Here is a 14,054-nt window from a genome sequence, read left to right as displayed (position 1 = left end):
GATCTGTTGTACACAACAGTTCAGTTTTAAGTGATGATTTCTACCTTAGCTGTATGCTTATCTTGGTTTTGTGTATTTTAATATGTATGACTTTTGGAGTTAAATTAATTTAACAATTTCTGTTACCATAAGACTGTTTGAAAGCATATAACTATCAAGTTAGAATTTTCACATGAATTATACCATTCTTTTTTTTCCTTCATTTTTTACATCTCTTTATATCTTTAGTTCCTTCTAAAGTGAGATACGTTGTTTTACAACAAATGCTTTAGAAAATTTATAAAGGTCATGTAAGGAATACACTATCTGATAGTTGCACTGTTCCATCTCTTTACAACAAATCCCTTTATATTATAATGAAACATAGGTTCATCTTGATTTCAGATTCAGTTACAGGCAGGAACTTCACACTTGATAAAAGTTTTATTTATTATGAATCCTTTGAACAATATCATTTTAAGATCTCACTTATGTGCTTGTGAAATGCTTCCCATTAATAGTCATCTTTTAAAACCTAGAGGACTTCTAAAGTCTAGATTTGGAAAATTATTATTGTTCCTAAAGAATAAAGAAATCTCTAAGAAGATTAAACCATGGCCCTATAGACAATATTAATATATAAATATTTGAGAGTGGAAAATATTTTCCATCACCAATAAACATCCAGAGAATACAACATTTCTTACACAACATTACTAAGAAAACAATTATAGTTTGCATACCTTGGAAAATAAATTTAGGTTGGATCTTAATTAAAAATTAGACATTAATGAGCTAGATTTACCAAAGGACCACCAAAAAGCAAATCCAGCCTATTTTGAAAAGTAAGAATTTTTTCCAAGTAAAGAAGGCCTGTATAACATCATGAGCTCGGTACAACTCTGTGGTTTCTAAGCACTAGCATCAGACAAACTTAAGTTCAGATCTCAGCCTTACCCCATGGACAAATTATTTAACCTCTTTGTTTTAAGAGTTTCTCAATTTTAAAATAGGGCAATCATAGTACCTACTTAGGGTTGTTATGCAGGTTAAGAAGTTAACATACATTAACACAATGCCCAGCACATAATAAACAACTAATAAATGTCAGCCTTCATTATCATAATTATTGAAACTACATAAAACTTTAATTTCGTACATTTGAGAGCAGTGTGCTTGCAGGCATTTCCTCATGCATCAGTGAGTAGCACATTGACCAATCAAGGCCAGAGAAGAGTTCATCTTTTGTAACCTAAAAGTTTGATTTGGTGCTTTTAGCAACCCATGAAGAAGCAAAAGAATTTTCATGCAAGATTTGTGTTCTACTGCAGAATTTCAGCGAAATAAAAAGCAGACCCTGGTGCTGCACCCTCTCCCCACATGGAAGGATAAATAGTAGAAGCTCCAATTCTTAACTGCTTCTCTGGCGCCACCTTAATAATGGAGTAGTACACCCTACCTTGATAAAAGCTATTCTGAAAGCAACTGCATTTATTTTACCTCTTGAGCTATTTGCGGAGAAGAACTGAAGAGTAGTTTGTTTTGCCTGGAATGAACTACTTTATGAATTTTAATGTGTGATATAATATTAAAAGCTAAACCAGGATTAAAGAAGATTTTTTTTGTACTATGCTAAAATAGTACTTAGTAGAGTGAGGTATAAAAGATTTTTGTTTCCATTTTTTACCTGGGGAAAAATTCAGCTTTCATATTTTTGAAAAGCTATCCAAGTCAGTTCCCCTTAAGCAATAGCTTGTGTTTAGGAAAAAAATGTGATTCCAGAATTCTAATAGCTTATCTTTGATAAGATGCATATCTGGGCCAACAAGATGGTAAAGAAGAGCTTTTTAAATATTTTTAAAATGAGTAATACAGAGAGACTTTTTAACTTTATAGTTTTTAAAGTTTTCATATGTACTTGTTTTCCACTTCTGTTTTGACAGTGTGGGCTATTAGGAAATGATTATTTGATTTTTTTTATGATTCAGAATTCTTGCTTTTTGGCTCAAGTTATAATTGTTTATAATAAAAAAATTAACCAAAGAAATTTTTGGAAAGGAGATCACAGGGTTAAGACAAATGATTATAGCCCACCTCAAAGATAAATTCTTCAACATAGTTTTTACAAAAGAATGAAAATTATTTTAAAAGCAGACCGAAACACCAAGTCCCCAAAGCCTGCTGCTCTTAGCTATTGCTAAGCAGATTGCTACCAAGGAACTGTTTTCTTCCAAGGCACTGGACTTGGTGCCCCCATTTCCATAACATTCAATTTTCAAAGCAATTGAAATGGCTTTTCTTTTCTCTTTCATTTAAGCAGTGAGAAAAATAGGTATTAAAAGGGACCCCATGGTGTGATCAAATTTATCCCTCTGCCTCAAAGCAAGACCACCCCAGAGCAAAGTTTCGAATCTCACCAAAGCAACTTTGTGGGCAATTTATGGTAATGCGGTAACTCTTCTGGCTCCTAAAGTGGTGTTTAGCAGATTATTGCTTCAAAGCCCTATGTGTGTTCTTCGTGGCCTCCAGTCATTAATACACCTCTGTGAGTGCCCTTGCTTACTACAGTCACAGAGCGAGCAAGGGAACCCTGGAGATCTAGCCTAAACTCTTGCCTTGTTCCTGTCTCCGGTTGGTAGTTTAAGGGAGGCAGTGGAGGCCTCATGGGTTGGTCCTGCCTCACCTGCTGTGTCCTCTTCAGGCCTGTGGTCCAGCCAGTTCATGGGATTGTCTTTTCAACGCTTAGAAGGGTAGTGTCATGGTGGAGGAAATTACCTCCCTTCTCAAGATAACCAAGAGGTGAATTATTTTGCTAACCGGCTAGAAGTTAAAGGGGTTTAGAAGGTACATTTTAAAGGGGACTCATATTTACCCTCTAAGTATAGAGAATTGAATAGAGTAATGTTTGCCCCTCTTTTCATACCAAATATTTTGGGGACAGGGTGAAATAAACTTGGAAGACTTGTGGCTTGACTAGAAGGGTATGTCATTTAATGCCAAAAACTTATTTGTTTATCCTAAAATGCAGTTCATTTTCTATTGTTCATAGTTTATGTGAGAAGCTGTCCAGGATGGTAAGTTTCTAGAGGACAAAACACCTGAGTTCTGTAAAGTACCCAAAGAAATGAGGTCCTTGATTCGAGCATTTTGCTGAAAGAAACATGGTTCTCTATCTGTAGTAATTTTTCATTTATATTTTCATCGATTTCCCAGTAAAAAATTAGCTACATAGTTCATATGTAAGTTTTCCAGGCTGGTTCATACACTGAATAATAAAAATTAAATTTGGAGTTTTAAAAATTAATAATAATTTTAAAAATTAATAAATTTTGAGGTTGATTTTATTTTTCCCCTAAAATTTTGTGGCATTTTCCTGCTGTTATCTGCTTATCATTATTACCAAAGGCACTGATATTAATTTTTCACTCAAGATTATACATTTTGAATATATTTGTAAAGTCACTGATTATATATTTTGTGTAACTTACAGTATTGTTCTATTAAATATTGTGAAACATTTTCTTATTGTCTGATTCCACAAGTCAAAAGGAAATAGTTATATACAGGGGTGCCAGGAAAAGATGACATAATTATACAGAACAGCTTGGACATGCACGTGTAAAATGCAACCAGCCTTTATGATAATTAAGCAAGGCGCTGTACCTGTTTCATGGATGGATAGAAGATTTAAATATGCAGTTCCGCAAATGGCTTTGTTATGGAAGATTTTTAAAATGAAACATAAGAGGAAAAGGCATAAAAAAGAGTCTAAAATTAAAAAGGCCATAGTATGTAATAGCTATTGGTGATGCAATTGTCTGTTAGGCACTGGGTACCCAGCGAAGATACAGTACTGTGCATTATAATTTTAATTGTGAATTTCCTTTGTTAGGATTGCAATGCAGGGTAATTGGGAGACAATTAGTTTAGGGTTTTCAAGTCTTTGAAACTATTCTGTTTTCCAGAAAACTTACTTTATGGCATTATAATTCCTGGTTGTCAGCTGGCAGTTGCTGTCATATTACGGATGCAATCACCTGTGACAATGTGACTTCCTTAACTTAAGCAATCTGATCTCAGGGCAATAACTAATGTTGAATGACTGCACTGTTGATCACCTTGATCATAAAAGGAGCAACAATGTCCAGTTTGGATGCTGAGCCTGAGAAGCTTCAAAACAATTTGGCCAATGAAAAATGACAGCCATGTTCAAAATGTTTTGTAGGTGAAAACAGCTACTATTGCCACTGAGAGGAATGGGAAACCAGAGAACAATACCATGAACATTAATGCTTCCATTTATGATGAGATTCAGCAGGAAATGAAGCGCGCTAAAGTGTCCCAAGCACTGTTTGCAAAGGTTGCAGCAACCAAAAGCCAGGTAAGAGCCTCTGTTAGGCATTGAGAATGTTTATCTGTGATGCCATTGGAATTTTCATTAAAAAAAGTATCTATTTTCAATATGAACTTACAACTAAGAGGCCACTATCTCCAGGATTATTTACAGAGCTCTAAAATGGAACAGTATTCAAATTCAGGTCATAGATATTTGGTCAATAGCCACTCCTCAAACCAAGGATTTCTCAGTAAATCCCTGAATCAATTAAATAGTTGTTTCAGAAGAAGGATATTATAATGTTTAGAAAGTTTCTCACTCTGGTCATTGTAATAGAATAGATAACTTGAATTAATATTGTTTCATTATTATTTAGATGGCCTGGATTTCCATTCTAAAGTACTACAAACATAGAGTTTCTTGTGTTCCAACTTGGCTATATGAAGCTACTAGGTACACTTACTAACAAACTGGCATACACACACGTATCTTTGCATAGTAATGATTTTAGTTTTTCTGTAAGACACAAAAATTGAATTACAATTAGAAAAGTTGTCCAACTCTGATGAATTATAACTGAATAAACTTGAATTGGAAAAGTTGCAAATTTCTACAAAACAAGATAAAAACAAAGGATAGATAATGTAGTCTTTTATCAGCATAATCATCATATTTTGATAATTTATGTTCATCAGAAGTAGAATCATCTATGTGAACAAAGTTACAATTATCTATAAACCCTTCTCCAAAGCCAAGAATACTTTTTAAACGTCCAGAAGAACACTAAATTCTCTTCCCCTTCAAAAAGGATTTGATAATACTCTCAAGGTGAGATTTAGAGGCAATCAAGGGCTCCAGGTGAGATTTTAACAACTTGGAATTTTACACAAGTGTATTTTCATTATCATTAATGAAACTTCTTTTATAAAACAGCCTGGCTGTTGTGAACTTCTGACAAAATATATAATCCTGGGAGTATTTACGATATGAGGTAGTTATGATATAATACCTTTTTGGCTTTTCCTAAAATTTTACTCTGTCAATGTTAATAGTGTTACTTGATGGGAGTTTTGCTTTAGGAAAATGTTGTTCTTGTTTAAGTTATAGGCTGGATGAAATACTTAAGGGATATCTTGGAAATGTTATATAAAAATGATTAAACTCAAGCTGTGGACTGTAAAAATTATAGCTTTATAGGCCACATGCCTGCCTACCCTTCAATCACTGTCAAAGTGATAATTTCTACAATAATATGTTTCTTTTATTGTGAGATTCTAAACATCAAGTGCTGTTTAAACATTAAACTGAATTGTTTATGTTAGTGCTGTACTCAGCGTGTCATACATCAGGCCACCGTAATCTCTCATGGAATGTAAAATTCTGTCATGAATCATGGCTTGTATATCGGAAATTACTGTAATTTTGATTGGAAATTACAGGGCTCTTGAAATGTTTCTAATTATGATAGAATGTTAGAGCCGCTTTAAACCTGTGTGCTTCTTCAGATGTCTTCATTTACATGCCAAGACTATGCATTAAGGAGAAATGTCCTGTTCTCACTTTACCCCCCCACCTACCCACCCACCCCGCACATTCTTGTTTGGGCTATTTAGTCTAATTATGATGAGGATCTCATATTTAAATATATATTATCTTGCCTTTCTTTCTGATCCTACATCTTTTTTTCCCCTGACCTGTCCAATTATCAAGAACTAACAGATTGTATTCCTGCAAGGACCAGACACTTTCCCCAAATCTACAAAATGGAGAAACTAGACATGTATATTATTATGATAAGGGTCAGCCTTAAAACAAACAAATTTAATATTAAAACTTTTCAGTAATTGTCATTTAGTTGCCTGTCATCTGTCATTTAATTCGACCAATCCCCTGTCCCCATTTTTCTTTCTGACTGTAGCATAGCTCCCTGTGGTTAACAGCTCCTTTGCTACCTTTGAATTCATTCTTTTAAATGATACCCCAGATTCTCCCCACCTGGGCTGAATTACTGATTTTGGAACTATCCAGACCGTAGCAGCGGTTGGCTGATAATGTCATGTAAGTGATGTTCTGAGGAGTTTTTAAATATCCTTGCTCTTTGTACCCTGTCCTGCACAGCCACTCCTGAGGCTCTGTGTCACAGTGTCAAGGGCAGCTTCTAAGCATCTGCTGTGATGGTGTGTTTCCCAAAACCCTGAAAGCTTTTAGCTGATCCCCTCAGTGGTCGAGAGAGAATCCAAAAGGGGTCAGTTGTAGGCTGTGAGTCAGGCAGACTGTTAACTTTCATCCCTCTGGACAGTTTTTCCTAAATTCTCATTGACTCTAACTTCCTGGCAGAGCATTTTTGTAGTCTTCTTTAGTTGTTCAGTGTAGATGTTAGCACTACGCTGTTTTTGAGAATGTGTACAAAGATTGGCGATTACTTAACAAGGAGACAGTCTAAAACCTGTATGTATTACTAACAGAGGAAACCTGGCTTAATAAGGAAAGGTGCTCATTGACTTAAGTTCTGTTCTCCTGCCATGACATTTGTGAAGGAAACAGAAAAAACACGAAAATCTTCAAATCTGACTGACCCTTTTCATGGTCAAAATTCTAAAATGGTTATTGACGCCTCAGATACGTGTACCAGGGCTTGTCAGAATGCAGCCGCCGCCCCCCAGGAGGAAGTGCGGGTGCAGCGGGAGGAACCAGAGTCGCTTCTGTCTCAGCCCATCTACCTCCAGCTGCTTCTGTGTCTCACCCTGGTTGTCTGGGTTGGCTTAACCATCAGCTTTTTCATGCTAGACCCTATCATGCATTATATGTTATCTACATTTAATTTGGTAACCCTATCATTATATTTCTCATTTTACACGAGGGTCATTCAACTAATAAATACTTAAGCCAACTCCAAATTCTCTGCATTTCCCTCCTATTTTAGTATTTCTTCAGGGTTCAAGGCAGTATCAGTAGTGAGGTTATACCCTGCTCCAGGAAAGAGGAATTAGGATTGCTGGACTAATTGATAGAAACAGAGAAACAGTGAGGGCTTTCCCGTCTACAGTGACGTGGTCATGGAACACAGGTTCTCACCAACACAGAGCCCTCAGAGTCCAGGCTTTATGCCTGACAGAGGTGGGTGTATGTGGTGGAGAAATCAGAGGAGGCTAGCTATATCCCAGGGTCTGTCGCTGACGCTGTAATATTAAGAAAATGTAACTTTTTTGAACCCAAGAGGCTTTCATGATGGGAGGAGATCACATGCTGTAACGTTTGCAAAAGAGCTTTTAAGTTATACAGCACTATATACAAATAGTAACATTTTATAAAGTGCTAAGCAAGATGTTCGGTCCTCCACATGGGTAAGGGTGATTTATTTATCATGTATTTATGTATCTAAAATACCTTTCATTTTAAAAGGTAAAGCGTGCCTGCAGTGACTAATGCACACAGTATTTTCAGTAAAAGAAACCAACTCATGTAGATTCCACCATTTCACATGTATTATATTATCTCTTCTCTTCAATGAATAATAGATATGAGATTGTTTTTAACTCTAATAGAAACGTCTGAATAAAATATGCAAGTAAAACCTGAAGGTAGGCTACTTTTTGTGCTTGGTTAGGAAAGCAAGCTAATGCAAACTTTAAAAAGATGATACGCTTTAAACATAATGTGAATAGCTCCAAATGAATACACTTTATATTCTGGGTATTCAAATAAGCAGCAGTTTTTCCAAGTGAATCATATTGGAATTTTATCAAACATTTAGTCTGATAACATTCAAATAATTATGAGAGCAGAATTTGCTAATTTTACTGTTTAAAAAAAATAGTTGATTTCGGTAATAACCATTACGGTATCAAGGTTCAGTTACTGTTCATTGGTTATAGTGTTTTCATATGGGAGATGGAAATGGAATTTTTTCCTTAATGGTGGCAGATGTTGGAATCTAATTTTATTCCACAGCAAACCCCTTGAGAGCTTTGAGACTTAAGGTGTGTGTCCAGCAAGGGGACATTAGCAGTGCTGTAGGCCTTGCCTTGTATATCGAATTGTTACATTGATTTTCGTGTTTGCATAGGTGGAGCTTGCAGATACAGTAGTGCAGTGAGAGAGTAAAGGGCTTTTACAGAGCTGCACCGCATCACCACTTGTGTTTAGAAAATGATTTCTCTCTAGTGCTTTATTGAACAGGGTATTTCTGTTAGGTAAAGCAGCTAGATGATGAAAATTCTATTTGACTGAACGTACTTTCAGTATAATTGTTTGCAGTCTCTACGAGTTAGAGGACACTTTGGCTGCTGCAACTTCAACTGATTGATAGGTAGGGTTTTCAACACTAAAAAAAGAGGATTTCTGACTCTGCAAAAAGAGCACAACTAGTAGAAGACAGTAAATAACTTAAAAGCCTTTTTCTTTCTTCCATCTACTTTTCCCTTTTGTCATTGAGATTCAGGCCCTCTAGGATGAGAGAGAAAGAGGGAAATAAACAGAAAAAGAACATTTCAGTGCTCCTTGGGTTTGTAGGTTAAAAAAAGCGTCATTCTGACCTTTAGGTTTTCAAATTCTTAGATGGTAATTGGATGTCTTAAATACAAGTAAGACATATGTCACAAATCAATGTGGCTAGAAATAGGGCTAAAAATGTGATTTTCATTGCTGGCAATAGGAATCTATAGTGACAAAATCCAGGAATAAAATCACGAAAGCAGTGACATTGCATTCTGTATTTCTAGCATGTTAGCGAAGGCATCTTTTATTTTGTTAGAATTAAATTACACTTCATGGAAGCTACAGTTTGAAGCTCTCTGCTGATTCATTCTTTTGGAAGGTTCATGTAACAGACTTTGCTGCAACAGGATTTCACCTGTGTACCTTCCTATTTAAGGCACTCCTGTGCAGATTTGAGAGTCACGGTTTCTGTTATTCCTGGTGCCACATCCTTTTGTAGCAGTCTGTGGAAAGATCTTTACATTGTGACCTCAGAGCCCCTTCTCTTGGGCAAACAAGGGTTTCTTCAGCCAGGTATGAAGAGAGAGCTGTCCCTTTCGCCTTCTCCAGTGGGTCCTTTTCCTTCTTTTTTGTTTTTCTAAGCTTAGTAGAGGAGACCATGAGGAAGGGATACAGCTTAGGTTTCCCTTGAATCTGCTTGCCTGAGTTGGTAAGAGGAGCATTTGTAGGGAGAAAGAGAAGAAAGGTAAGACAGCCCAGAGTGTACCCCTTTATCTCAGCAATCTGTCCTCTGTCCGTGTTAAGTTTAACATACCTTTTTGGAGGCCCATGTGCTATATTCTTGAGTGAGAAAGTTGTAAAATTAATTGTTCTTCTATTTTAAGGTATTCTGTATTAGTAGCCATCTCTCAAAATCTCTATGTCTTAATGTTGGGGATCCATATTGGATTCAGTTTTCTAAAATGTTGACCTGTCTTTATATTTTTAGGTGAATGCCAGACAGGACTATTAAAATTAGTGGCTTTAAATATTGACATAATCTAATAGTTTGAAGGTACATGATTGTGTTATATGATTTTTTAAGAGCTAGTTAAATTTGTGGATCTTCGTGAATATAAGTCCTTTTCAGATTTCTACATTCTAAAAATAAGTGTATGTTTTTTAGAAAAATCTAGGGTTTGATCAAGAAGGTCCAGAATTACTAAATAGAACACTTGCCCACCATATTTTTGGCTAAAAGGTCACGCAAAGAAATGTTTTATCCCCTAGACACTTGGTATTATCTGCTTTAATCAGTTCAACAGAAGATCTTTGATTATCTTTTTACTACTGTCAAATAATTTAAAATTTTCACTTTTTCCCCCAAATTAAAAATTGATTAACTGAAAGTCATAAATGCATTTTTCTCTTCGACTCACTTAATAAATTTAACTGTTACAAATATAGTCATAACTCATGAAACCTAGTTTCTCCATCTTTAGTAAATGTCACAAGAAAAATTTCAGACAAGATTCGAAGGGAATCAATGTGTGAATATTGGGCTAATTCTTTAAAGAGGGTCACCATGTGAGGACAGGCAAGGAAGGTCACTACAGGAGTGGTCACTTTACAGCAGTTCAGTCAGCGTATATGTTCTGACACATGGGTATACCAATTATGTATTGATAAAATCTGCTTTAATCTGAGACCACCTTTTGTCCTAAAATATTAGCATAAGCTGAAAAGTATAAACTAAGAACATTCTACGAAGGTTTCTCTGTTTGCAAGTTCTTCTGTATTCAGTGTTGACAATTGAAGAGTTAGTTCTTCAGGACAGGATAAGGTATCAACAAAAATGGGAGTAGAAAGCAAACCAACAGGGTTTTATTCTTAATAGGAATTATTCTTAAAACTGAATGTCATTCAGTTAGACTTAGCACAGAACTATAACATTGATATAATCCTTTAACAGTCTATCCAGTTAAAAGACAAAGTGTTTTCTCAGAAGTCTCAATAGTTGCTGTTTATGTTTTTGATAATGAAGGTAGGTTTTATTTTAACTTTATCTTCTTTTTTCCTCACATGAGGAATGAAAATAAAGACCTTATGAAATGGAATGAGCTATGAAAATGCATTTATGCAAAATGAAAATAGAAAAATATCTCTGGAAGAAACTGTACCATTAAAATTTCACATCAATGAAAGGTGCTAGAAGGATGGAAGAACTTATGTTGGTAATACAAAACTAGTGTAGATTTTTTTCTGCCCTGCCAAGAGTACCTTCAGTATCTTAAAAAATAATGTTAGAGATTATTCATTTTTCTAAGTATACTTGTTATGCTTTTAAGCATGCAATTCTTTTGCTTAGCAAAATGATACAATTAAATCATAGACCACCCATTTAAAAATATATATCTGTATTTTAGAGATTAGTAGACATATAACTACTCTCTAATTTATAATTAAATATCTTGTAAAAATACAAGTTCCAGACCATTTGTGGAGTTGGCGTACAATTGTCGAATTGATGAAGTTGGTTTTTTTCCTAAGTCTTAATCTACTTCTGTTGTATGCTAATAGAAAATCTATTCTCCTTTGATTTCGTGATTCAACTATTCCAGTTGCCTTTGTGTATTTTTTTTTTTTTTTTAACAATTCCCTTTTCAACCAGTATGCTTCAGGAATTGGGTTTAAACACACTGTTTCATAAACTGCCAGCCTCCTCGGCCGCCTCAGTGCCTCTGATTCCGTAAATCAGATCATAGGCAGCATGCTGTCATATAATAAGGTGTCTGATCCTTATTACCAGTTTGTTGATGCACAGACTCCTTCAAATTGACCATTGCAACACATGGTTTCCCCTGAAACTAGCTGTGATAATTAGCGTGGTTCTAATGAGACAGAATGTCACTGATCTTGTGCTGAACTGTCGAGTATCGACGCTACGGATGGGAACTGTCAGAGCCTGCCATCTGTGACAGCGCTTGGCATATTCCAGTGGCAAGGTAGAGCATGCTCAATAGAGTATTTTCAAACAAATGGCCCTTTTCTTGACGAGGGCTCTGTTTTCTGTTCCACTGGAATAATATATGTCCCAACTTTGTCCTATGCTAAAGCCATTTTGAGATCCAAATTGGAATAAATACTTAAATCTATGTTATGTGTTACATAAGAGAGGAATCTTTTGTTTAGCAGGTGACTTTCAAGTGGCATTCCTTCCCCTGTTTTTTCGTTTTTGCCTCTCCCAATTGTCCCATATCGTCAGTTAACAGTAAAGCAGTCATTTCAGATACTTTTCCCCAATTTTAAAATTGCCTTATTTAGAAGAGATTTGTTGGGGAGTTGGGGATGGTTCTTAGTGATAAAGCAGTCTGATTTAACAGAAGGAAAGGAGAAACGTAAGAAATAGTTCAGAATGCGTATAAGAATACACAAGTTGAATAGAAGAATTAAAATGGACAGGACAGTTAGATCTGTAGGCTCCAGAGAGAAGTAGAGATTTTTTGCTGGAGTAAAAGTCCAGTGCTGCTTATCATTCCAAAATATGCTTTGTTGCTTTTTATTTCCTCCTCTCTGGCAGACCACACAGGGCTTGTTCTGAAGAACATTTTCACTAATCTGATCAGGCAGCCAAATACGCCGGGAAAACTGCTTTAATGATCCCACTAATTACCTCAAGTCAATATGAACTGTATTATTAGACTGAGGGAAAATATTCCATTAGGTCTCCCCCTTGGGAGTTTCTCCGCTTTGTGATGTCACTGAAGCCTTCACCCTCTCGCTTGTAATTAATTTTATTTACACACGCAGGCACGCACAAGGTCACACCTGCACAACCGGCGCTGGCCAGGGAGCTTGTGGCACTCCGGCTTAATCAGATCTGTCATAATTACCATTCTGCATGTTTCTGACACACGCTGTGAAATATTTCAATTTAACTGCCGCTACCAGCACAACCAGATGTAGTGCGAGTGTGGCTGCATTGGAAATATTATTCCTCAGGATAAACTCTCTCCTCCTCCTTTTTCCTCCCACCCCCCCCCCTTTTTACAGCTAATGTGGCACAGAAGCTGATGTATCCTGTAAATCTTGAATGCAGTGCTAGATTGATAACAGGCGATTAGACAGTTTAACCACAAACAGCTTGTTCATTTTTCACAAATGAAAACCACATGTGGTGTAACTAAAATTTCGGGCCCTTTTTTTTTTTTTTAAGGGTTGGGGTATGTATGTGTGTGTAAGATGTGCTTAAATAAAAATAAAATGCAATCAAAAGAAATTAAGTGTCTAGAAAAATGGAGAAGTTGCCTAGTTTTTTCCAGGTTCTTTTATCAAAACCTTCATCAAATTCCATTTTTGCATGTTTACCAAAATTCAAATGGGAAAAAGACTGTATTCTCCACTGAGCTTTCCATTTTTTTCTGTAAGAATTTCTTTTTTCCTTTTTTTTTCTTTTTGGTAGAGGGCATCATGTCCCTTTGACCCTATGTCTTTTTATTTTTTCAGTGTTATGTCTTTTATTTGAACATAAATTCTGAAAGGATTTCTAAGATTGGGCATGTGTAGTTTTCTAAAGGACAGTTCCCCTTATTTTTTTTTTTTAATGAAAAGTCCTTACTTTAGGCTTTATAGTCAGATACCAGGCAATCCAAAAACAAAAATGACCCCAGTTAGGAACTTTGTTTCATAGTGAGGTTTGCTGATTTGCAGAATCATTTTGAAAGGTAGAGTTAAAAACCACTGAGTTCTGTGTTTATAGAAATGTTGGAGAGACCTGGAAGAATGTGTGGGCACAGTAGGTAAGTGTATAAGGTCAAAGTTATCATCAGCCTCAGAAGACTCCAGTCATAAAAAAAATTAAAGTATTAGAGCCATAATAAGGTAAATAAGCTGGTGGAAAACTAATGCTAAGAGAGGAGAAAGAGTCAGGATCAGTGGTGATTTAGAATCATACCTCTGGAGAAGAATCACAACAATCTACTTTAGAGAACATTTAAAACATAGACATGGCCTAGTGTCTTTTAATGCCAAATAAAATACAATCTTTTTCTTTTTATCTTTATTTTTGTTTTACTACTTCAGTTATGAACCTAGCTCAGAAGCTTCCTAGAATTCTGTGGTGATTCCTATTATCTGATGAGAGGTACAATTTTCCAAAGAATAGTGGGTTTTTTCTTTTGTTTCCTTTATTCATTTTCCCTCTTGCTTAGTAATTTCCTCCTGTTCTTTTTTTTTTTTTTCCTATATTTGCTTCCTAATTTTTCTCTGGAACTTTCTTCTGTCTCAGCCCAGCTATTTTTCATGTGTTTTATGTTTATTGCAT

At 35.7% G+C, this 14,054-nt stretch overlaps 1 protein-coding gene across 3 annotated transcripts in view; it reads left to right on the top strand.

The window, feature by feature from the left end:
• Positions 1-14,054, top strand: part of SATB1 (SATB homeobox 1) — a 74,118-nt gene that overhangs the window by 40,736 nt on the left and 19,328 nt on the right. For all 3 annotated transcript variants that reach the window (XM_069473284.1, XM_069473283.1, XM_069473282.1), the window contains exon 9: positions 4,205-4,360. In XM_069473284.1, the coding sequence (XP_069329385.1) occupies positions 4,205-4,360 (156 nt within the window). The remainder of the gene's footprint in view (positions 1-4,204; positions 4,361-14,054) is intronic.

This window comes from Eulemur rufifrons, chromosome 7 (assembly GCF_041146395.1).
Source record: "Eulemur rufifrons isolate Redbay chromosome 7, OSU_ERuf_1, whole genome shotgun sequence".
Lineage (NCBI taxonomy): Eukaryota > Metazoa > Chordata > Mammalia > Primates > Lemuridae > Eulemur > Eulemur rufifrons.
This window is presented reverse-complemented; position numbering and strand designations above follow the sequence as displayed.